General features: G+C 44.2%; 2 protein-coding genes across 7 annotated transcripts in view; one reads left to right on the forward strand and one right to left on the reverse strand.

The window, feature by feature from the left end:
• The window catches only part of CTU2 (cytosolic thiouridylase subunit 2), an 80,898-nt gene that overhangs the window by 35,739 nt on the left and 19,641 nt on the right, over window positions 1-25,518 (forward strand). For 5 of the 6 annotated variants that reach the window (XM_073583354.1, XM_073583362.1, XM_073583356.1 and 2 more), the window contains 2 exons: window positions 2,585-2,687; window positions 3,164-3,202. In XM_073583354.1, coding sequence (XP_073439455.1) covers window positions 2,585-2,687; window positions 3,164-3,202 — 142 coding nt within the window. Of the gene's footprint in view, window positions 1-2,584; window positions 2,688-3,163; window positions 3,203-4,338; window positions 4,391-25,518 lie in introns of those variants that run through there. The other variant, XM_073583379.1, reaches the window with a different exon arrangement.
• RNF166 (ring finger protein 166) lies at window positions 3,281-25,440 on the reverse strand. The gene is made up of 6 exons (XM_073583414.1): window positions 25,226-25,440; window positions 19,463-19,619; window positions 11,199-11,311; window positions 10,856-10,970; window positions 9,937-10,044; window positions 3,281-9,163 (listed from the first exon to the last, which is right to left on the reverse strand). The coding sequence occupies exons 1-6, from the start codon at window positions 25,438-25,440 to the stop codon at window positions 9,098-9,100; spliced, it is 774 nt and encodes a 257-aa protein (XP_073439515.1). The 3' UTR covers window positions 3,281-9,097.

Raw genomic sequence — 25,518 nt, forward strand, 5'->3', positions numbered from 1 at the left:
TGTATTTTTTGTGTAAAATATTTATTATATATATTACTCATAAAAAAATATGTAATATATATATATATATATATATATATATATCTAAAATATATATTTTATTTATACTTTTTTAATGTGTATAAAATATCTTATACCTAATATATATTGTATTTATATATATTTGTTAAAATCCATTTAAAATATATGTATATATTAGATATATATTGTATATAAAATGTATACATATACTTTTAAATGTGTGTATATAATTTAGATTTATAAAAATGTTTTTTTTTATTAAATATCAGGTGAATTTATTGCATTAAGACAGATCTGATTTGTAGACAGTAAAACTCCATATCCTGCTCATTTACCATTCTTGCCCCCTTTCTTGCAGATTTTCTGTGTATTATGAGCAGTGAAGGTTTTTTTATGTCCTATAGAGGTTTTGGCATTTATACCTTAAAGGATCAGTTAGAAATTCTATTGCTTTTCGAGATTTATGGTTAGATCCATATTCAGCACACAAAATGGTAAATTGAAAGGGTATTATAGTCTGGAACATTTAGCACCTATGCAATGGATCATTAGATTGGTGGGCTCCACCCCCTACATACACACACGGATTGGGGTCTCTTGTTAGGCTGGTTTCACACTAGCGTTTTTTTAGCGTAGCGCATCGTGCGCTTACATGCACATGCGTCCTGAGCCCCTATCTTTAACATGGTGGCGCATGGTCTAGCGTTTGCACGCGTTCGTATGCGTTTTCGTGTGCGTTTTTTTGTAGTGTGCACCCAGGCGTGCCGGACGCAACCTGTTGCATTTTTGGTCCGTCCGACCTGTCTCAAAAAAACGCATGCGCACGGAATGCGCAAAGAAAAACACATTACAGTCTATGGGAATGCAGGCGTGCGCATGTATATGCGCACGCCTGCGTTTAAAATCGCATGCGTTTTAAGAGTCAATATGGCTACAAACTGGTTAAAACTCATGCACATAAAATAAGCAAATGCATGCAAAAGGCTTGATGCGTTTGGACTGCGCATGCAGCGCAAAAAAAACGCTAGTGTGAAAGTAGCCTTAGAGACACAGTTTTGTGCTGATCTTTTAGTTCCCTCCTGCAGCTTCTGTTGCCTTATGGCATTGCTGTTTATGCAGTTTTCTAGTATTGTCTTATTTAAAGGGGTTGTCCATAAACAACATTTCTCACTATCTGGGTGCTGATCCTTAAAAGAGGAATACAATGGACATGCCAAGATCTCCAAGAACCATTTTTTTTTGTACGGCAATCCATCCCCATTGTTGTGCAAGTATCCGGATTTAAAGGACGGCCTTGGCAGCGCAGACATATTGTGAAGGTGGGCTGCGGCTGTTTGAGGAGGCTTCAATCATACTCAAGTGTTTAATAAGCCGGTGCACAAGGTCCCTGGGGACGGCCACACTGGGTCCTTTCTCTCCTCTGTGTGCTGCAGGTAACACTTGAAGATATGGAAAGTTTACCTAACTCTTAAGGCTGCACCTAGGTGAGATTGTCACAGGACTGCCAGATACCTCAGCACAGGGCGAGGAATGCAGACACGTCCATGTCATTATCCGCTCCACGTCTGACTATTCCCCCAGCAATTCAGAGTATCTGCAGTGTTTGCCTTCACCTTACTCACTCCATGTAAATATTAACAGGTGCCCCCAATGCATCGGCTGGGGGGGTGGGAAAGGGGGACGTTAAAATCTTAAAATCAGGAGGGGTACATGCATTGTAACGCTGGCATAAGATGACGTCAGCTTGGCATATCTTTGCTTTGAATGATGTGAATCCCCCATAACAATGTCATTATGGTGGGATATCTCCAAATCAAGCAGTGAGATCATTATTGCATCTAACATTTTAAAAGAACCTTGCAAATGTATTTTTTTTAATCATAAATACCATTTTGCACATACAGCTCCTTTGCAGATCTATGCGTCTCCATGGTTACAGACTACGAACAAACGATTGAGTAGTCTGGTCCCGCAGTCACGTGCCACGCTCTCTCATTATGTCCGTGGCTGACCTGGAGTATAACTACGGTATATTCGTACATGAAGAATTTTTTCAAGCTGTGAATGATTGGTTCTTTGACATTTTTGGCAGTATCATCATTATACGTGTGTATATGGTCTACTGTGTGGATAGGTGATAAATGTATGGGGGGGGCGTTAAGATCCCTGTATGAATGAAGAAAAGCAGCACGACCATTGCGGCATCCACTGACTGGGAGAGGTGGTCGCACATTCACACTACCACTTCATCGATAAACCAAGAGCCCCTTTTTTTTTTAAGACAATATCCAGCAATGACATACTGATGATCATCACCATGAGATCGGTGGGGGTCCGACGCCTAGCACCCATACCAATTGTCCGGCAGTAGCCAGATAGGCGACATACGTGGCGATATTAAAGATAGCGCTCAGGTGCATCTGCACTTTTGACTTTTCACATCATCAATATGTCAGTTCCAGACACCCCCTTTAAGAGCAGTTTGTTAGCAAATGAATGTTTAAATCTGGTAGTTATTATAAATGTAGTAATTAAAAATGTTTTTTTCTTTTTAATTTTTCAGATTACAATTTAAGTAAATTAAAAAATAGCAATAATTACACTGAGAACTTGAAGCAATATCTGAACATGCTCCCGTCAGGGCAAGGTCATTGTGAAGGGAGGAGGTGAGCTGTGATATATAGCCTATTGCGATTGGTAGATCCTGTGTTACCTGTCATTGTTATCTGTAGTGATAACGAAGCTGCTGAAAAGTCATCTGTATAGTATGAGACCTAGATCCTGTGTTACCTGTCATTGTTAACCTGACTGTGATAACGAGACTGCTGAAAAATCATCGGTACAGTATGAGACCTAGAACCTGTTACCCGTCATTTTTAAGCTGTCTGTGATAATAAGACTGCTGAAAAGTCATCTGTATAGAATGAGACCTTGATCCTGTGTTACCTGTCATTGTTAAACTGTGATGGTAACGAGACTGCTGAAAAATCATCTGTACAGTATGAGACCTAATGTCCAATGTGAAAATTCCTTTTTTTTTTTTTTAAATCTATTGTAAAAATTGGATTTTTTTGTTTGTTTTTTTTACAAAAAATACCTGGATTTAAATAATAACTTTTTGATTACATTTCCTTTATTACAGACAATGCAATAGAATGCTAGCAAAATCTGGAAACTGCAGGTAAGATTTTCATCACTTTTTTTCCCCCCATCCTAATAAAATAGACAAAAAAAAAAAAAAAACAACAAAACACTCCGGTGGAATGAAACTGCATTTTACTGAGAAAAATGGTTTTGCTACAAATACATAATAAATTGTTGTAACTTCCAAAAAACAGTTATTTTCTCATCAAAACTTCTAGTATTCAGCATGTTCTGCAAAATAAAACAGGTAACAGAGACACAGTGTAAGAACTACACACAGACAGACAATATATTCACATGTGCAAGTCCTCCGTACATCCACACAATCTGGAGGATACAGGGCTCCGAAAAGAAGAATTTCTTGCAATATGCACCCCCTGCCCACCCTCCCCATTAAATACAGACACTCCCACCACCCCAAATCCCACCCCCAGCACCATAACCTGTAAAGATCGGGTGCATTAAAGTGACTGACTTATCTGAATTACCACCACCGGCCTCCAGATACTGCTCCGCAGAGCAAGAGGGAAAGCTTTGGATTTACACTGACCGATCAAATCTACCGGCGGTAATGAAAGGGTTAAAAAAATCAGTTGTCAGGTTACATTCACAAATACGTAGTTTGGAAACGGTCACTTAAGTCACCGATCTGCGTCGGATCAGCATGTACCCTATAAGACCCCCCGCCTCCCTTTTTTTTTTTTTAGGGGTTTTTAATCATAAATTGCAAAGTGCTTTTAAAAAAAAAACAAGCAACATTGCAATATATTTTTTATTAGAAATCAAAAATGGAGGGCTAGGTTGATGGTCTCCTCTGCAGAGGTGGTCGGTTTCTAGGTAAAGGGTGTGCACTTTGCAAGCATTGCAAGCTAGGTGGCGCTGTTGTGCAGGGAAAATTCAGACGGGGTTGCGATACTGAATCGGCACGGAGGTCCTTTATCTCGGGGGTCCTAAGGGGAGCCCAAAAGCGATAATGGCAAAGCTTATAATATATTATTTTTGCATCAAAGGGGAAAAGAATTGTCCTTACTCCCGATTCTACGCGACTGAAGTGACCGCCGTTTGTGAATGTGCCCAGATTCAGATCGAGTGGTCCCTTACAACCATTGGCTAACCAGCAAATTAAATTAAGTCCCTGGCCGATAATGTGTTATTTCTTCCCTCCCCCTTAAGTAAAAGAAATGACCACGGACAGATGGAGAACAGCAGAAGACCCACAGCAATGGTAATAAGACTTATTTGCATTGTTCGGTTGAGGTAAGAGATTGTTTCTGTGCCCGGACTGTACCGTTCTCTCGGGTGTAGGAAGGCCGAAAAATTGGCCTCTTACCTTTTGCAAAAGTGAAGTTAACACAAAAAAAAAAATAAAGAAGGCTGTATTTCGCTACCGCAGACGACTGACATTTACGCAAAATTTTTTTTTTTTTTTTTGGCGGGAGGGAAAAAAATTAAAATTTAACCCCTGCCTACCTTACCTGAAAACAATAAAGGGAAATAGGGTAAAATAAGGTGATAAAACTTTTCTACACTAACTCTGCTGCCCTCTATGGAATGTGATGGGTACTACACGGAGAGATGTTAGTGCAAATATGAAGGTTGGGATGGAGCACAGGACAGAGAGGAACCAAAGCAAAACTCTGCCTCAACTAACACTACCCCATCTGTTTGGTTTCATTATCTAGTACTGCTTATTAGTGTTAGTACGGACCGATTCGGTGGTTGAGATGTGATCCAGCAAATCTAAAAGAAGAGCAGTGCATGCAGTCATGGTCCTGCAACTCAAATTGCATCGTTCGGATGGCAGCTATTCCTATGGGCCGCCCGTGCACGCTCAGTTGGGCCGAGCATGCACGTACGTCTGTGTATCACTGACCTCATACACATTAGATGAATGGCAGGTGATAATGAATTGGTGACTTTTCTCTGATGTGTATGGCTTGCTCTATGCCGCTGCAGGTGAGTGAAGCCGCAATGTGCATTTCTTCCCAATACAAACTAGTCTTAGAAATGTAATGACCTATTGAGAAGCGTGATCTATCTTCTATCCCGGTGTGGAAAAAAACGAAAAAAAACCATGCATCTCTATGAAAAGACAGCGACGTAAGAAACGTGCAAACATTAATATCTCAATAATCCTGAAATAAAACATAAAAGAAAGTGAACATTCTGCTAAAGCCACGGGTCTAATAAAAAACAGAAAAAAGGGGGCTTCAGCCATGCTTGTAAGAGGGGGTCACATGTAACCTTCCTATACATTCAGGTTTGGGTTGAATGACATTTTCTATAATGATTGCGAATGACGAGTGACACTATGTCAAGACTTGAAAATGAGGTTTAAAAGAAAGCAAAACTTTTTGGGATGTCAGATGGTGACCCCCTTCCAGTCCTTGGACTATGGGATAACTTGATTTCCATCAAAATCGATGAGAACTAGAGATTTTGGTGCTCTCTCATATAACCGTCTCGCCATAGGAGTTGATTGTTTGGGCAATTTTTTTTTACATAGTCCAGCAGTGGAGGGGCTGCAAGACGTCTCGTTGACATAAACAAAGCCTCCAATCCATGTCTAGCCATCCATAGCTGACCTATTTCTACAAGTTCTATTAATATCAATGGAAAGAAGCATAGCGGAGGGGACTCTGCTACTGGAAATGACTTTAAATCAGAATCCCCCCTTTTGTGCTGATAATGAAAATGGGATGGATTTAAAGAGGAATTCGCACCTTAAGATGGGTCTCGCCTAGAGGGTCAGCGCAGAACAAGGGTCTCCCTGTGGAGCATGAATAGACGAATGGTCATACATGTTCACAGCTCTCTGTATTCACTTTTAGGGGAGTTACAGGCAGGTAGAACAGGGATTGAGTGTCCTACATTTTGGAGATCAGACACTTATGACATGTCCATGATGGGAGCCCTGTGGACGGCCTCCTACTTGCCTTCTGATTAGTAGACCCAGGGCGGTTTTTTTGGCATATCAATGATGGGCCTACAAATCTGAAGTTGGAGGAGGTTCGCAAGGCTCAGATCTGACAGCCGCTTCACCAGGTCCTTGCGATTCGCTCATCTCTGATAAATATCTAAGGTGGGAATATTCCTTTAAGGGTATGTGCACACGTTTCAGATTCTTCTGTGGATTTTTCCGCGCAGAATCTGCAGAATCCGCAGGTCAGAATGCCTGCGTTTTACCTGCAGATTTACTGCTGATTTCTAGCGGATTTCACCTGCGTTTTTACACCTGCGGATTCCTAGAGTGGAATAGGTGTAAAAACACTGCGGAATCCGCACAAAGAATTGACATGCTGCGGAAAATAAACCGCTGCTTTTCCGTGAGGATTTTTCGGCAGCATGTGCACAGCGGTTTTTGTTTTCCATAGGATAACATGGTACTGTACACTGCATGGAAAACTGCTGCGGATCCGCAGGGCTAAATCAGCTGCGAATCCGCAGATGAATCCACAACATGTGCACATACCCTAAGGGCGCAGACGGCCATATAAATCTCACCGAAATCTGCCCGCAATACTGACTGGCCGGCGGCTCTGTAGAGCCGTGCCTTACAGCTGCCTAGAAATAGGCCTCCGGACAGTCATTGCATTGCAGACAGATTTCGATCGGATTTATGGGGCCGTCTGACTGCACCCTGAAAGATATTTTTGCAGGATCCTGGCTTATTTAAACCAGTTGGATCCCCATGAAAGAAAAATGAATCTGTCAAGGGTAATACTATATTAAAACGGTCCTATATAATAAAAAGTACAAAAAAAATATATAAAAACAAAAATTATACATATCTTAAAGAAAAACAAAAAAACCCACACACGGTAATCAAGGGCTCCTTATCGTAGTACCAGATTCAACCCAACTTATGCTAAAGCTGACCGAAGAAATAAAATCAGGTCTTCGGTTCCAGAAAAATACTATTATTACTAATCCAAACACGGACGCCATGAAGAGTAAAGGGATTTCCTTACTTTTATATTATACACTAGAAAATAGCAAAGCTTAACACGAATGCATTAAAAATGCCAAAAAAATCAACGCGCATTTTTTCCCCGTTGTTTTTATTTATTTTTTTTAAAAGCCAGTAAAAAATAAAAAGTGTTCACCCTTTATTCTCTGTGTAACCGTGTGCCAAAGCGCTGCAGGAGTTACGTCCCCAACGTCGGGGCATCAGATTGATATATTTCGGCACTTAGTAATTCAAGTTATTTCTCCCTATAGATTTTACTTTATTACTCCCCCCTCGATGCCTTACTATTAACTTTTATTACCTTACCACTTATGTAAAGCATCGGAACATGACATCTTCCTTTTATTCTTTCCCTGAAATTTTAGGAGAAGAAATTAACATGTCCGCTTCCTCCTTCCAAAAAGCAGTGACACTCTTGTCTATAGGTAGAGGCTAGTATTGCAGCAAAGTCCCGGAATAGTCCAGGGGCTGCAATACCAGACTAATCCTACGGGTGGCAGTGTTTCTGGAAAGAATGATTCCTGCAGAGCTCTAGCGAGTTCCCCACATTTCACCCTAAACCATGAGTAGATCACCCAGAGAGAAAAGTTGGCAGCTGCTGTATCCAAACGTAAAAGGTAACCCCACTGCTGGCTAAAAATCACACCTTATTGTAGGAGAGGGAAAATCTTATCTAGGAACCTGCCGCCATCTTTAACCTTGTACAGGTGTGATCCTAGCTGTGAGAGGAGTGACACTTAGTATTATTTATAGGATTCAGTCCAGGATCACTGATTTAGCCCAGACACAATGGTACGGCAGCTGCATCAAGGTGGAAGCTTCACAGAATTTGCTAATTGTATTCCCTGCCAAAATCCAATCAGAACCAAAATTTTGGAAAGAATTACAAGCCCCTTCCCTGACTCATTTTATTGTATTGTTTAATCGAGATGAGTCTGTTGCTTTATTACACAGATACAGGCTTAGGCCCAAAACAGCACAAAATGTTAAGTCGCATGGCTACTAGTAGTAGCCTTGGTGGTCCAAGTTACACATGAGGGGAGCGCCCGGCACGATCCGCAGGGCAGTGATTGAGAGGCTGCAGTGTTTGCACATATACGGTAAACTTGGAAAGAAAAAAAATGCTCTCAGGTTTATTTTTTATCCCACCGCACTTTTAGTTTGTACCTGGGTAAATGAACTTTATTGCTCCGATGCATCAAAATAAAAAGCAACTTTCCGCAAACAGCAGATATGCCAGTAGATGTATCTCCTACTCATTGCTGCCGTCTGAAAGCATCGGAGCAATACATAAAGCCTTGCAAAAGTGTATATACCCTTTAAGCGGTAGGACCTACTATGAAGTTTATCACTTATACCCCTTTTTATACAATAAACATGTAAACTTTGAAAAGAAAAACCAAAAATCACAAATGACCTAAATATCTAATGATTCATTCTGTTTCTTTTTATTGATCCCGCTGGATAAAATACTAAGAACTGGTAATACTGACATCTTGTATGTCCCACCCCCTGCAATGCCTTAATCACGGCGTCTACCTACTGCGCCCCGTTGTAGCCGGTCAACGGGAAAACATTTCTTGCAACTTGGGAAACACAATCAAAGCCTATACGGCAGCCTGTCCCATCTGATTTCTTAAATACTACGTTTTTGGGGATTCTTTCTAGAAGTGTTTTCACAGTAAATATTCAGTACATAGGCGATGGGTCAAAGGGTAAAAAAAAAAAGAAAAATATTTAAGGGGGTGTTTGGTCAGCACCTGGCGCCCCCGCTTCCTTATCAGATTGCACTGAGACACAAATCCGGCCTAACAACTGAGCTTAGCAATTCCTAAAAGATTCCACCTTACTAATAAAAACACTACTAGAGAAAGGCATGGGGAAAAGGAAAATGTGATTAGCTAGTTTTGGAAGGAATGTACAAGCCTCGGTTGTGGGCGACAACACCGAGAAGGAGAACCTTTAGTTCTCGGACAGTGACAGAGCGAGGGCCGCTTGTAACGCTGCTTCTTCATCGATGCTGTAATCCTGGAAAACAGAGACCCGAAAATATAGGTGAGACTGCAGAAGGGGGCATTCCACCTTGATACATAGCTCACTTCCAGCGTATATTACTGGGAGAGACACACAGATCTCACATCCAGCCTATATTACTGGGAAAGACACACGGATCTCACATCCAGCCATATTACTGGGAGAGACACAAAGAACTCGCATCCAGCTTATATTACTGGAAGAGACAAACGGATCTCACATCCAGCCTTTATTACTGGGAGAGACACACAGAACTCGCATCCAGCCTATATTACTGGAAGAGACACACAGAGCTCACATCCAGCCTATATTACTAGGAGAGAGACACGGATCTCGCATCCAGCCTATATTACTAGGAGAGACACACGGATCTCGCATCCAGCTAATATTACTGGGAGAGACACACGGATCTCGCATCCAGCCTTTATTACTGGGAGAGACACACAGAACTCGCATCCAGCCTATATTACTGGAAGAGACACACAGAGCTCACATCCAGCCTATATTACTAGGAGAGAGACACGGATCTCGCATCCAGCCTATATTACTAGGAGAGACACACGGATCTCGCATCCAGCTAATATTACTGGGAGAGACACACGGATCTCGCATCCAGCCAATATTACTGGGAGAGACACACGGATCTCGCATCCAGCCAATATTACTGGGAGAGACACACAGATCTCACATCCAGCCTATATTACTGGGAGACAGGTCTGCAAGGGAAAAGCCTGAAACTGCTTCTCATTGCTCGTGAATATACATACCACAAATGTGTCGTACGAGAATTTATGCCGGTGAAGAAGGTGCTGAAGAAAATTGGCACTCTTGTAGCTGGGATCCCCCCATGGCATTGCTGAACAAATAGGGCAAACCTAAAAGGCATAAAAATAAAAAGTGCAGGAACTGCAGCAGTCATAAACAGAGCTGTAATCATGTTAAATCCAATGTACTGAATCACATGCAGTTTTATGTTCTGAATAATTACGCTCCTGTTTTTATTTAATCATTGGGAAAACTTAAAGCGGAAGTTTACTTAGAAAAGAAAAATCCCCTCAACGATCAGTTGTTCTGATGCTGGGACCCTCAGTGATTAGTTTCAGTAATATGAAGCATTGCTCCGTGCCCACTGGCATCCACAGACTTGCCCTATACAAACACCAGGTCCTCCAGAGCCAGAGATGTTCTTTATAGCACCTCCTTGGCTAACGAAGGAGGGTCCTGAATGGGGGAAAAATTTTTGAGAAGGATCTAATTATTTTTAAATTAATATATTTTGCAATTTGCTTGAAAAAGAAGCATGGTCGTGGCTGATGCATTTACAGCTTCACTTTCTTGCAGGATGAGGAGGTGCATATATATGAGCAGAGGGAACCAAATGATGAAAATTAGGCAACCGCTGACAGTTTTTGTCTTGAAGTTGGGTTATATCAGTGGTCTTGTAGCCGGATTGCAAAACTTCTTTATTTTTGTGTGCACTTTGATCTGAATCACACAGGACGTGTCTGAGCAAAAGCAGAAGTGTCTGACAGATGGGGAAAACACGGGCCTTAGTTTGCTAAGTGCCGCAAATATGAGATTTTCACGACCGGTCATGAGCAAACTGCAGAATAAAGCCCGGGGTACACTATGTTTTTAATAAGGGCACCATGTAACTTTTCCTAACACTTCCCGTCTCCAACCTACCACTTTGTTGGAGTCACTTCTATGGTTCTCCATGCAGTGTTTCACAAGTTCTTGCTGGTCCAGATTTCGGGCTCCACAATATGGGCACACGAAGGTGGAACGGTTTGGAATATTACTGAGAAAAGAAATTACAGCAGGAGTTGCATTACTCTCCAAATTAAAAAACAAAAAAAAAAACCTAATTGTTTATCGGAATCCCTGAAACTTTTTATGGTCTGAAAATGGTGACGAATAAAACTTAGGTCAGTGATATCTTTTAAAATACAGTACGTGAATATATTCCTAATAATCAGTTACCCAGACAGCGTGATAAAGCAAGTCAGCAAACGATGGGAGTGATTACCTGGGAATAGGTTGAGATGTTGGGACTACAGGAACAAACTTTGGACAGTTGGCCATCTGTTCTTGGACTTTGGCACATGAAGAAATGTGAGATCGCATCTTTGCGAGGGTCACCTATAAGGAAAAAAACACATATTTACTTTTTTTGTTTAGTCTCCACATTTAAAAATCCGTAAACTTTTTTTTTTTTTTCATTGATGTAAAAGCATCATGGCCATTTTTGTATATATTTTTTTAAATGGTGCATATGTTTTAACTCCTTAATGACCAGGGGTATTTTTGGTTTTGCATTTTCATTTTTTGCTCCCCTTTTTCCCCAGTGCCATAACTTTTTTTTTATTTTTCCGTCAATATGGTCATGTGAGGGCTTATTTTTTGTGGGACGAGTTGTACTTTTGAACGACGCCATTGATTTTACCATGTTGTGTACCAGAAAACGGGAAAAAAAATACCAAGAGCAGTGAAATTGCTTTTTTTGCTAGGTTCACTAAATGCTAAAACTGACCTGCCGTTATGATTCTCCAGGACATTACGACTTCAGACACCAAACATGTCTAGGTTCTTTTTTTTTTTATCTAAGTGGTGAATTTAAATTCCAAAGTTTGTAAAAAAAAAAAAAAAAATTGCCATGTTCCGATACCCGTAGCGTCTCCATTTTGTCGGGATCTGGGCTGGGTGAAGGCTTATTTTTTGCGCTCGAGCTGACGTTTTTATTGATACCATTTTGATGCAGATACGTTTGTTTGATCGCCCGTTATTGCATTTTATTGCAATGTTGTGGTGACAAAAAAATCGTAGTAATTCAGGCATTTTGAATTTTTTTTTTCTCACTACGCCGTTTACCGATTTGAATTCTTTTTATATATTGATAGATCGGGCGATTCTGAATGCGATGATGCCATATGTGTATATTAGTTTTTTTTTTAATTATTATTTTTGAAATTATTTTTTTTTTTTTTTAAATATTTTGAAAAGCTTTTTTTTTTACCTTTTACTTCAGTACTTTCCATGGGAGACTTGAAGATGCAATTGTCCGATTACCTCTGCTACTTAGAGCAGAGCTGCAGCCCTCCTTTATGTAGCAGATATGCTCACTTTCTATGAGAGCCAACCACAAGGCGGCGCTCATAGTGATCCAGCAATGACAACCACAGGGGTCTTCTGACCCCGGGTTGTCATGTCAACCCATCGGTGACCCAAGGTCATGTGGCACGGGCGCTGATGGGAGGAGGTAATGACGCGCTTCCTGCACGTGCATGTTAAATGCCGCTGTCAGAGATTGACTTGCATTTAACAGCTGCGGGTGAATCGCAATTCCACCCGCGGCTGTTCCGGCACATGTCAGCTGTCATGTCCGGGAGAAGGTGCAGGCTCCGGCGATGGGGAGGGGTCCAATGACGGACTTTGTCAGTCATTGGACATTAAGGGGTTAAAGTTATATAACATTTATTTTTTTTCTGTGATGGCGGTGTAAAAATAGGGATTTTTGTGTGTACTCACCCTAAAATCCTTTTCTAAGAGCCAGTCATTGGGGGACACAGGAACATGGGTGTTATGCTGCTTGCCACTAGGAGGACACTAACTGAACACAGAAAAAAGGTAACTCCTCCTCTTCAGTATACACCCTCCCACTGGCTGAGATTTCCCCAGTTCGGTGAAAAAGCAGTAGGAGTATTAAACAAAGAACATTAAACTATGTCAAAACCTAAGAACGAGACAACAAGCCAATAGGCTAACAGGGTGGGTGCTGTGCCTCCCAATGATTGGCTCGAAGAAAAGGATTTTACGGTGAGTACACAAAAATCCCTATTTCTCCTACGCCTCATTGGGGGACACAGGACCATGGGACGTCTTAAAGCAGTCCCTGGGTGGGAAGTAATCACAACTGCTAATACCCAATGTACCACTGACTTAACAATGTGGTACTGCCGATTGCAGGATGCGTCTGCCAAGAGCTGCATCCGCAGAGGCCTGAGAGTGAATTTGGTAGTGTTTTGTAAAAGTATGCAAGCTGGACCAAGTTGCAGCCTTGCAGACCTGTTCTGCTGACGTCTGGTGCCGAATGGCCCAAGAGGCGCCCACTGATCGGATAGAATGCACCTTAATCCCTGCTGGGACAGGTGTGCTCCTGACACGGAAGGATTCCTGAATAGCTGAGCGAATCCACTTGGCTAGTGTGGCTTTAGAGGAGGCTAGACCCTTCTTATGCCCCTCTGGAAGCATGAACAGGGCATCTGACTTGCGGAAGGGAGCCGTCCGCGAGATGTACCGTCTAAGAGCTCTAGCCACATCCAGGGTGTCGAGGGCCTTGTCGATACCATGGACTGGTGCCGGACAGAATGAAGGCAAAACAATCTCCTCATTGAGATGAAAAGAAGACACTACTTTGGGCAGAAAAGACGGGGACCTCCTCAAAACTGCTTTGTCCTGATGAAAAGTCAGGAACGGAGGATGTCAGGAAACGGCCGCCAACTCCGAAACTCCTCTGATGTAATCGCCACTAGGAAAACCACCTTCCAGGAAAGAAAGGTTAGTGATACGTCCCGCAGTGGTTCAAAAGGGGCTTCCTGTATGGCTCCGAAGACCAAGTTAAGATAACATGAATCCAACGGCATTTTATAGGGAGGCGCCACATGGGAAACTCCCTTAATGAATGTCTTCACCTGCAACTTGGTGGCAATTTTGTGTTGGAATAGAACTGACAAAGCTGAAGTTTGTCCTTTGAGTGAGCTAAGCACGAGACCCGACTCTAATCCGGATTGTAGGAATTCCAATATGGAAGGGATGGAGAATACGAAAGGGGAACGTCCATGGTCCTTGCACCACGAGAAGATGATCCTCCAGGTGTGGTGATAAATGCGCATGGACATGGGCTTCCTAGCACTGATCATGGTGGAGAGCACCTCTTGAGAGAAACCAGCTTGTGCTAAAATCCAGGATTCAACGGCCACGCTGTCAAAGACACTGCCCCGGAATTCTGGTGGTAAATCGGGCCCTGTGAGAGTAGATCCATGCGATCTGGAAGTCGCCAGGGAAAGTTGGCGATAAGTTGGACTAGTTTTGCGTACCATGCCCAGCGTGGCCAATACGGCGCGACTAGGACCACTGGTACCCCCTGTGCTCTGATTTTCTTGATGTCCCTTGGAAGCAAGGGAAGAGGGGAAAAATGTACAGGAGTCGAAACCGGTGCCACGGCAGAACTAGGGCATCTGCTCTGATTGTGCATGAATAGCGCGATCGTTCAATGAATCGAGGAACTTTGTTGACGCCATGAGATCCACATCCGGAGTCCCCCAGCGACGACAAATCTGCTGAAAAACTTCCAGATGAAGAGACCACTCCACTGAGGCGAGGCCCTGGCGACTGAGACAATCCACTGCCCAATTTTCTACCCCCGAGATGTGGATCGCCGGGATGGGCGAATGGTTGGTCTCGGCCCAACGGAGGATATGACTCACTTCGTGCATGGCCATCCTGCTCCGGGTACCCCCCTGACGGTTGATATACGCCACAGTCGTGGCGTCGGATTGGATCCTGATGGGGTGACCTGCGAGGAGATGGTGGAAACTCAGTAGGGCTAGTCTGATCGCTCGTATTTCCAAGATGTTGATGGGGAGACGTGATTCTCGAATGGACCAACGACCCTGTGCCGTGTGGTGGCGAAAAACTGCACCCAAGCCCAGAAGACTTGCGTCAGTGGTCACCACCAACCATCGTACTGGGAGAAAAGACTTCCCTTGATTCAGGGAGGATTTCAGTGTCCACCACCTGAGGGTTTGTCTGACCCGCAGGGACAGAAGGAACCGACGGTCTAGGGAGAACGGGTTCTTGTCCCAAGCAAACAGCAACGCATGTTGTAAGGGACAGAGATGGAACTGTGTGAATGGGACCGCTTCTATCGCTGTTACAATCTTTCCGAGAATCCCCATGCTGAAACGTATGGAGTGAGAAACTGGTCGGGAAAGAGTCCGCGCTCCCTGTTATAAGGCTTGGGCCTTTTCCGGAGGGAGAATGACCAACCCGCGGGAAGGGTCCAACATCATTCCCAAAAAGGAAACATGCTGAGCTGGTGCTGGAGAAGAGATTTCGAAGTTTATCTTCCAACCCAGGCGAGAAAGTGTATTTACTGTGATACCTACGGATTCCCCGCAGGCTGGAAGGGACGGGCCCTTGATCAGTAGGTCGTCCAGATACGGATGCACCACCACTCCCCGAGCGTGAAGAATGGCCATGACAGCCGCCATGACTTTGGTAAAGACTCTGGGGGCGGTGGCGAGTCCGAAAAGGCAAGGCAACAAACTGGAAGTGTTCTTGGCAAATTGCGAAGCGCAGGAACTGCTGGTGGGATGGGCAAATTGGGATGTGAAGGTAAGCATCCTTGATATCGGTGGATGCTAGGAACTCTCCTCTTTCCATGGAGGCTGCGACTGAATGGAGAGATTCCATTCTGAATCGCCGTACCTTGACAAACTGATTTAACAGCTTGAGGTCCAGTATGGGCCGCATCGTTCCGTCCTTCTTTGAAACCACAAAAAGGTTTGAATAAAAACCCTTGAACCTTTCGTCTTGAGGGATCTGAATGATGACTCCGTCCCTTTTGAAGCGCATGAACGGTCCTAAGGAAAGCTGTTGTCTTTGTTTTGGGAGGTGAGGAACGGAAAAAACGTGTCGGGGGTGTGGGGTTGGTTGAAAACTATTTTGTATCCGGAGGACACCAGCTCTCTGACCAACTCATCGTGGACGACCGCAAGCCAGGTCTGACTGAACGAAAGTAGACGACCGCCTACTTTGTCTGTGTCTTCCAGATACCGCAACAAGTCATTGTGTAGAGGATCTATGGGATCTGGCTCCCCTAGATCCAGATGCCCTTGGCCTGGGTGTCCAAGAGCTGTTAGGTCTGTATCAGACCTGGGAACCTCTGTCTCAACGCGGAGACTGACCTGATCCAGAAGAGAAGGTTGTGGAGGACCAACTGGAATTGCTGCAAAAGGGACAAAAATGAGTCGGCTGATTCTGAAACAGCCGGACGGGCCTTTGTTGGGGAAGGAATTTACTCAAAACCCCCCGGGTAGCGTCAGAAATGAGCTGATCCAGTTTGTCTCCAAATAGACGACCAGTTTGATAAGGCAGAGAAGTCAACAATCTTTTGGAAGTGGAATCTGCCCGCCAGACGCAGAGCCATAGGGCTCTTCTAATGGAGACTGCATTAGCGGCTGCCTGTGCAGCGCAGTTGGCATCTAAAGAAGCTTCCACTACAAAGTCTCCAGCGTGAACTATCTGATTGGCGAGACTGACAACCTCCGGAGGAAGATTGCTATCCTGGATGTCAGTAACTAACACCTCTGCCCACGTGGCCATAGCCTTAGCCACCCAAGTCGCTGCGAAAGATGGAACGAGTGCCGCTTCTGAAGCTTCAAAGACTGATCGAGCAAGGTAGTCAAGTTGACGATCAGAGGGGGTTTCTGACTGAAGAACCTTCAGAAACGGAAAGAAGCGTTTTGGAAGCAAGGGTATCCACAGAAGGGGACTGTAACCAATCCTTTATTAGTTTTGGAGCAAAAGAGTATTTAGCCTCAATAGGTTTTTGCCCTGAAAACCGTTTGTGTGGCCGGTCCCTATGTCTCTGGACAATGCCCTTAAACTCCGGATGGCTGGCAAATACCCTAGGCACATGTTTAGTCTTTTTTAAAAGAAACAACGTGTTCCGGAGCGGGAATATTCTCGTCCAACCTCAGGATGTTGTTGACTGACTCTATAAGAGAATCAAGCGATTCTTGATCCTTTGGGGGATTCTGGAGTACTGACGTGTCAGACTCGTATTCAGAGTCATGTTCGCTGCGAACATTAGGAGATGGAGAGTGAAACAGAGCTCGCAGATGCTGAAGCGCAAGCGTGACTGGGGGACGCATCATGTGCTCGCTTTCTAGAGACCTGATCATCCCTTGAACAAGTGCGGCCCCTGCTGGTGGACGGTTCCCGGCCGTCGCCAGAGCCCTCCTCGGTCGGCAAAGGCACGTTCTGACTTAGAGGAGTCCCGGAGGGAGTCTATAGCCTTGGTCAGTGACTCCAGACCGTGACAGGGACGCAGCCCACTCGGGACTAAATTCAGAGGGCCCGGTGACGGCGGATGGCGTTTGGGCACTGGGAAAGGCAATCTTGCAAGTGGCACAAGAGGTAAAGAACGCAGTGTATTTCTTAGTAGCCCTTTTGGCCTCCTTAAATTGAGACCTAGTGCCTCCAAAAGGGTTACAGGCATAGCCTGGGCTGCAGATGATGTAAATGTGCAGAGAAGGGGTTAAGCTTTCTTCCTAAGGCAGATGCAGCTTACCCACGGTCCTGATGCTGTGTCCCCAGGAGGAGTATCGGAGGCCCTGCAGCGTTGTCAGGTGCTGTCAGTCAGTGTGCGCCCCCCACAGCCATCACCGAGCATGCTGAGGTAAAAGACATGGCCCCCGAGACTTAGCAGGGGCGCTTCTCGTTCAGAGCGAGAAGCGCCAAGGACGTGGGCGGCGGCGCCATGTAAATTGCCGCCTAGTCTGGCCGAAAAGCCGGGGACTAAATTTCTGGGCCTGCCAAAGCTGAGCGCCGGATGAAAGGAAAAACGGGGGACCGCCGCTGACACTAGGTCAGCACTTTTCCCAGGGACCAGGACCCGACCCCCGTACCTCCGATCAGGTGCTTATGCAGGCCGCGCTGTCCGGGACCCAGCTGCAAATTTCATCCTCCCGGCGATGCAGCAGAGCTGGAGGAGTTCTTAAAGGGGTATACCTCAATCCATTCTCCCTATAGGCAAGGGGATGGAGAGGCTATGGGGCTGATTCAGGCCATCAGAAGCGCTCCTCAAGTGTGGTCTTCTCCGTGCATATGCCCTTTTATCCGTGCGAGGAGATCGGGACCGTGAACGAACTGTCACCCTGAAGAATCAGGTATGCCCCAGCCGTCGCAGGAGGGTACGGGGAGGTATACTCCGTGTTCTCGCCTGTTGTTGGTGCGGGGGAGAGCGGACCCTTGAAAGGAACCTGTCGCCCCCTTCACTCCGTTAATTAAAAAATTAAAATTTACAGAAAAAAATTCAAAAATTGAAAATAAAAACAATAGGGTCTGAAGCCAGACCCAAGTGCCTCCTACAGACACTAAGCAAGAACTGGAGAAGTCTCATCCAGCGAGAGGGTGTATACTGCAGGGGAGGAGCTAACTTTTTTTCTGGTTTACTTAGTGTCCTCCTAGTGGCCAGCAGCATAACACCCACAGTCTGTGTCCCCCAATGAGGCGTAAGAGAAAACACAGGCTATGTTCATACGTTGCGGTTTGCAGCGTTTTTTAATGCAAATTTTAAGCTGTTTACAAAAGGCAGGTTTTTGCTGCCTTTTTTGAGAGTTTATGTCAGGGTACATTTGTCTCTTGAGCATGCTGATAGAAAAATCTAATTCAACTTCATCAGGTTATGGCACCAAAAACCTGATACCTGCGTTTTTTTGCACTACACATTGCTTTAAATGGGTGAAAAACGCTGCAAAAACGCTGAAAGAAGGGACAGGCTGCATTTTGAAAAAAAGTAGATCTTTGATAAACCAGTCAAGAAAAGAAAAAGAAAGGTCTGCGCACGAGATTCCCGAAATCTCAGACTTTGCTCATAATGGGAAATGCAGCTGAAAGTTTAGATTAATAAACGTTGCAAAAACGCAACAACGTAGCCTAATTCCGCTATTGGTTTTCAGTTTTAATCATTTATCGTGATTCCTACAATGCATTTTATGTTGCATAAGACTTTTTTCAGCACTTTTTAGTGCATTTAGTAGAATTTTTTTAGGTTTACGGTGTGGGATACATGTGTATATTTTAGGATTGTTACAGAACAGTTGATGCCTGTTAATTTATTTTTTACAAATAAAAGTTTATCAGGGGAAAAAAGTGGTCATTTTTATTTTTTACTTGGAATTTTTTAAATTTTCCTTCTAAACCTTTTTCCTAAGTCCCAGTAGGGGACTTGGACATGCCATATGCGCATATAATACACGGCAATATTCCAGTTTTACGCCGTCATCGTAGGCTCTAATATACAATCATCAGGCCCCTGGATGGTTAGGGGTCATGGGGTGCTCTCTTCCTTTATCTAACTGTTTAGATGCTGCACATTAACAGTGCCATCTAAGGGATTATATGGCTGTAATTGGCGTTAGCTCCGATCCGGGCCGTTAGGGCTGACAATTTGCTTAAAGAACAAGAATCCTTTATGACTTGAGGTGCAGACACAGCGGCACTTACCTTCTTACTGCAGCCTCTGCAGGGGGCCTTATAGGAAGAGAGCTGCTTGTCTACATTGGAGGCCTTCTCCACCTTCTTTGGGTCAAACGGCATACGACACAGCGGGCACAGAGGAGAGGAAACCTGAAGACATGGCTGCAGGCACTCGCCGCAAAACCTGAAAGAAAAACGGCCCATATTTTTTTTTTGCAGCAGTTTGAAGATGGCGGAACGCTACCAACCAAAAGGAATCCACGGGAAAATAAAAAATGCAGGTGTGTGGGCGTTCATTAACTCCTCCACTGCACACTGATAAGTGACACAGAGCATGACAGGCTTGTAGAGCGTCTCGATTCATCATGCCTGTAGTGTTCTGTGCCGCCTGCGCTGGCTGTGTATGATTGAGGACTGTAATATTGTTCGACTTGCTTTAAATTCTCAGAAATGCCGACTTTACGCTCGGCAGCAACATAACTGGGGAAGGCGGCATTCATCACCAGGCGGGTATAAAGCAATCACATTAGCCTTGCCTCTGCAGGGATGAAATAAGTCGACGTATCATCGGGGGTGTAAAAATAAAGGGGCGACCTCCCATCCAGACAAGATAGACCAGAACCTATGCAAATCCAGTAGGGTGTTTAATAACAATGACCTGAAAGCTGTAGCTGTTGGGAAACTACTACTCCCAGAATGCCCTGAGAGCTGGCCGCTGCTCTAGCAATGCCCTGCATGTCAATGAATCTATGCTAGCCTGCAATTTTCGGAAGACTGGCTGTGATCTTAAGAGATCTGGCTTACAGTGTCCAGTCTAGTCGTTGGGGATATGATCTCTGCGGCCGATCATGTTTTTCCCCCTCCATGTCTGTATGGACCTTGTGAACTAGACACAGTCATGGGGAACAGAAGAGTGCCTTCGCCGCACGCAGCATTGATCTTTCGGCCTTTGGGTGAGAAGGAAGCCCCCATTTTGATCCTCTGATGAACCCTTGAATTCTTAGAGGGGGAAACGTGTCCGGAATATGACAATCTATGGCTGATAAGCATTAGTCAATTACACTCTGGTGTTTTTTAACATGGCATGGCTATTTTTTTAAGCCTAGGGAATATGATCATTTGTGGCCGATAAGTATCTTTAATTTATTTTGTTGGCATTGAATTTTTGTTTACTATATGTGGGAATAAGATCATTTATCATTGGTTAATATCCCAAAATTTCCTTAGTGTGACCGATGTGATATTCTTGTAAACTTATGCCTACCATTGGCTGCTGAAGAAACCTGTGCTTTGGAAATTAGGGTTAATAGGCGTTTTTTTTATACTGAATTTTCTACATTTTTCGTTTTTGGACCTATTGATGGTCCTCAATTACCGCAACCCCTATTGACTCTCTCAAATATCCTAATGTTATTTCTGTAGCTGAGCAATGGAGCAAAGTATTATATGATTTCTGAATGCACTATAGGAATATATCATCATTTAATCCTTGAGAAAGGTCCGCACCCTTTCTGGACCGAAACGTCGCACTGAATGGGCACATAGCCCGTTGGGCTGAATAAAACATCATCATATTGAACTTTCTTAGGTGTGCTGCTTTCAGTTTTTGATGGATACTTTAAAGGTTTGGTATATGTCTGGGAGCGTGCACCCACTTTTTCTTATTTTTGTGCTGCTTTTTCATTTTTTCACTCCATCATGTAATCCTATATTTTTTTCCACTTAGTGGATATCTATCCACAATGGTGCATATTAGGGTGTTTTTGTTGAGGCATGTCCACAATAATATGGTTATTTAATCTGTCTAGCTGCCTATGTATATATGATTTTTGAGGCACACTATTGAGAACAGAAGGACTAACATATTTTGCATGCTAGTGTGGGCTCTGGCTCTACCTCACAATAGCCATTTACAGCATATCAGCACCTTAACACTCCCACATAAGATACTTATTTTCCAATTAGACAATTTCTGTCTCCCCACTAGGGGGTACTTGTTTTTGGTCTTTTTCTGTGTGTTCCATCTTTTGGTATGTTTAGGGGTGGTCTAGGGATACTTAGGGCTACCGACGTTGAGCGTGGGCGCCATTATGTCAACAACTAGGGTGCCAACCTCCGCTGATGGGTAGGGTTTTTGGGCCTCACAGGGCAAGGTTAGCCCCCCCTTCCCCATTATCTCTGGTTATTAGACCTTTTTTATGGCAACACTGTATTTTGGGCGATACCTGGCTGATCCTAACACCTTTTTAATATTTAGTACTTTAAATTTAAGAAAAGTTAGTTTTTAGGGGTTTTTCTTGTTTGTTTTCTTGATATTGAGACCCCATATATTTTTTGTTGATGTTTTGTTCCTTCCTGAAACTGTTCCCACAAAGCTGGAAGTTACAGTAGTCTAGAATGTCTTGTGCTAAAGTACTAAGATTTGCTATCACTGGAACAAAGGAGATGAGGCCGCCCCCTGATAACAGCCCATAGCGTTCTCCTCCACCATCTGTACAGTGGTGGCAGCATTACACCACTCCATCTGACGCTCGGCATTGTGCTTGGTGATGTACGGCTGCATGCAGCTGCTCCGCTATGAAGCTCCCCAAGAGGCATAGATTTTGTGCTGATGTTATACCAGAGGAAGTCAGGACTCTGCAGTTATGGGGTCAGCAGAGCGGTGGTGACTTTTCTGCCCTTTGCTCCTCAGCACTCGGCCCCCCGCTATGTAACATTATGGAGTCTCCACTTAGTGGCTGAGCCGCTGCAGTTCCTTCCACACCTCAATAATACCACTCACAGGTGATGGGGGAAGAAATGTCCTGACTTGAAAACTAGCTCCTATTAGCGGACCGTGCTGGTATCATTAAGCTCTGCATCACCGGCTGTTCTGTCACATGTTAGTAAAGGTAAACGACATGGTGGAGGTTATACACTGGGAGAAGATTGGGAGACTAATGGCCGGAGGTTATACACTGGGAGAACTAAATGATTAGTACTTTTCTCTGTATAGTGTAGATCGATGCAGTTATGCAAAATGACATGCCCTCAATCCTCCTATGTCTGGTACAGTGCCAACCCAAAAAGCGATGTCCTATAAACCCCATTTATTTCCTACCGACAGTACACTTGATAAATGAATGATTACAGAGGATTTGAACTGCTGCTATTCCCACCATAGTAAGGCCAAAAAGGTCCTTGTATGAATGGAGTGGTAATACACATGTGCAACCACCCCCACTATAGTAAATGAAGAGCAAAGCCTCCAAAAATTCAAATTACACAGCAGAAAAAAGGGCAGCACTGCTTACCTGCCCAGATCTTAGAACAACGGCACTGCAGGGTGCAGCCAGCCCAAATAGCAAGATAAACAGCCACTCTCCACCTAACCCAGTCCTGGAGGAGGCGACTGCACATTGTACATTTGCACAAAAATGGGGGCCTTTATTGTGCAAATGTATACTGAGCAGTCGCCCCCTCCAGGAATGGGTTAGGTGGAGAGGGGCTGTTTATCTTGCTCTATGGGCTGGCTATATCCTACAGTGCATTTGTGCTAAGATCTGGGCAGGTAAGTGGTGCTGCCCTTTTTTCCACCCCCACTATAGACCGCAGTAGCTGATCATCATCGGTGGGTGTCACCAACACTCTGACCCCCAGCAGTCTTATATTCGTCATCAATCCTGTGGATAAGGAACATATATTGATAGAATATTTGTGACATTCTGTTTATGAACCAGAGAAATAAGGACGCAGAGAACCAGAACTGTGCAGGACGGGAGACAGCAGGTTACTGGTGGAAATTAGATTACAGATCATGACATAAATGGATAGAAAGTGCGTTATTCTGACCAGTGACTGTACACAATGGAAAATTACAAGGACACTCCAAAAAGTAGCAATTCCTGCTTTTTGAGTTTCTGCACAAAGCTCTTGTAATTTGGATTCTAGGAAAAGGTACAATCAGCTAATTAGGAAAAACAAACCAAACTACTGGGTATGACTGACAAGCTTATTGACAAACAATGGTGAGTGCAGCTCTGGAGTATAATACAAGATGTAACTCAGAATCAGTAATGTAATGTATGTACACAGTGACTGCACCAGCAGAATAGTGAGTGCAGCTCTGGGGTATAATACAGGATGTAACTCAGGATCAGTAATGTAATGTATGTACACAGTGACTGCACCAGCAGAATAGTGAGTGCAGCTCTGGGGTATAATACAGGATGTAACTCAGGATCAGTAATGTAATGTATGTACACAGTGACTGCACCAGCAGAATAGTGAGTGCAGCTCTGGAGTATAATACAGGATGTAACTCAGGATATGTAATGTATGTACACAGTGACTGCACCAGCAGAATAGTGAGGGCAGCTCTGGAGTATAATACAGGATGTAACTCAGGATATGTAATGTATGTACACATTGACTGTACCAGCAGAATAGTGAGTGCAGCTCTGGAGTATAATACAGGATGTAACTCAGGATCAGTAATGTAATGTATGTACACAGTGACTGCACCAGCAGAATAGTGAGTGCAGCTCTGGAGTATAATACAGGATCAGTAATGTATGTACACAGTGACTGCACCAGCAGAATAGTGAGTGCAGCTCTGGAGTATAATACAGGATGTAACTCAGGATCAGTAATGCAACAGCAGAATAGTGAGTGCAGCTCTGGAGTATAATACAGGATGTAACTCAGGATCAGTAATGTAATGTATGTACACAGTGACTGCACCAGCAGAATAGTGAGGGCAGCTCTGGAGTATAATACAGGATGTAACTCAGGATATGTAATGTATGTACACAGTGACTGTACCAGCAGAATAGTGAGTGCAGCTCTGGAGTATAATACAGGATGTAACTCAGGATCAGTAATGTAATGTATGTACACAGTGACTGCACCAGCAGAATAGTGAGTGCAGCTCTGGAGTATAATACAGGATCAGTAATGTATGTACACAGTGACTGCACCAGCAGAATAGTGAGTGCAGCTCTGGAGTATAGTACAGGATGTAACTCAGGATCAGTAATGTAATGTATGTACACAGTGACTGCACCAGCAGAATAGTGAGTGCAGCTCTGGAGTATAATACAGGATCAGTAATGTATGTACACAGTGACTGCACCAGCAGAATAGTGAGTGCAGCTCTGGAGTATAATACAGGATGTAACTCAGGATCAGTAATGTAATGTATGTACACAGTGACTGCAACAGCAGAATAGTGAGTGCAGCTCTGGAGTATAATACAAGATGTAACTCAGGATCAGTAATGTAGGTACACAGTGACTGCACCAGCAGAATAGTGAGCGCAGCTCTGGAGTATAATACAGGATGTAACTCAGGATCAGTAATGTAATGTATGTACACAGTGACTGCACCAGCAGAATATTGAGTGCAAAATAGCAATAAAATAAAAATTGCAGAGCACCTCACAAAATGATGGCACTAAATTATTTACAGAAGTTATCAATTCTAATAAACTCCAGAGCTGAACTCCCAATTCAGCTGCACAATTTTCAACCACTGTCCCATTTATCGTAAAGGCGTTTGCAAAAATCAACGCACCCACTGTAGAGGATGGGCGGCTTTGACAAAGGGCCAAAGGTGACTTTCCTCTTTCTAAAAGGACCATTATATCGTTGGGACGGGCTCCCCATACACAAGGAGGCGCGTGTCCATGGGATCTGATGAAGGGGACATCCCCTTTAGGTTTCCCTCTGCAGATCCTGGGGGGGATGTTATAATATGGGGGGGTCTCTGTATATGGCGCCCATCCCCCACCCCTTGTCCTCCATTACTCACGTGTGGCCGCAGCTCCCGATGGCCACAGGCTTGTAGTACACCTCCAGACAGATGGGGCAGCCATACTGCGTCTCCAGGCTGTCGGACGACGGCGAGGACGGGCTCTGGTGCGTGTGGTGCTGCTGCCGGTGCTGGGAGGACGAGGACACCAGACTACGGAACATTGCCATGACCGCGACACAAGCACCGTCACCTCCGCGGCTCCAGCAGGACATAAACACAGCACGTCATCCCTGTGCGCCGCTGTGTGACGTCACCCGCGCGACACGCGTCACCATGGAGACCCCACAGGG

This window comes from Dendrobates tinctorius, unplaced genomic scaffold (assembly GCF_039654945.1).
Source record: "Dendrobates tinctorius isolate UK_male_01 unplaced genomic scaffold, ASM3965494v1 ptg000009l, whole genome shotgun sequence".
Classification (NCBI taxonomy): domain Eukaryota; kingdom Metazoa; phylum Chordata; class Amphibia; order Anura; family Dendrobatidae; genus Dendrobates; species Dendrobates tinctorius.

What these genes read in the sequence shown, in the direction of transcription:
- RNF166 (XM_073583414.1), bottom strand. Translation starts at nt 25,440, where the DNA reads ATGTCCTGCTGGAGCCGCGGAGGTGACGGTGCTTGTGTCGCGGTCATG. An exon ending in ATCGGGAGCTGCGGCCACAC is followed by an intron (nt 19,620 to 25,225) that starts GTGAGTAATGGA and finishes TTTTTCTTTCAG; the next exon opens with GTTTTGCGGCGAGTGCCTGC. An exon ending in GAAGTGACTCCAACAAAGTG is followed by an intron (nt 10,045 to 10,855) that starts GTAGGTTGGAGA and finishes TATGCCTTTTAG; the next exon opens with GTTTGCCCTATTTGTTCAGC.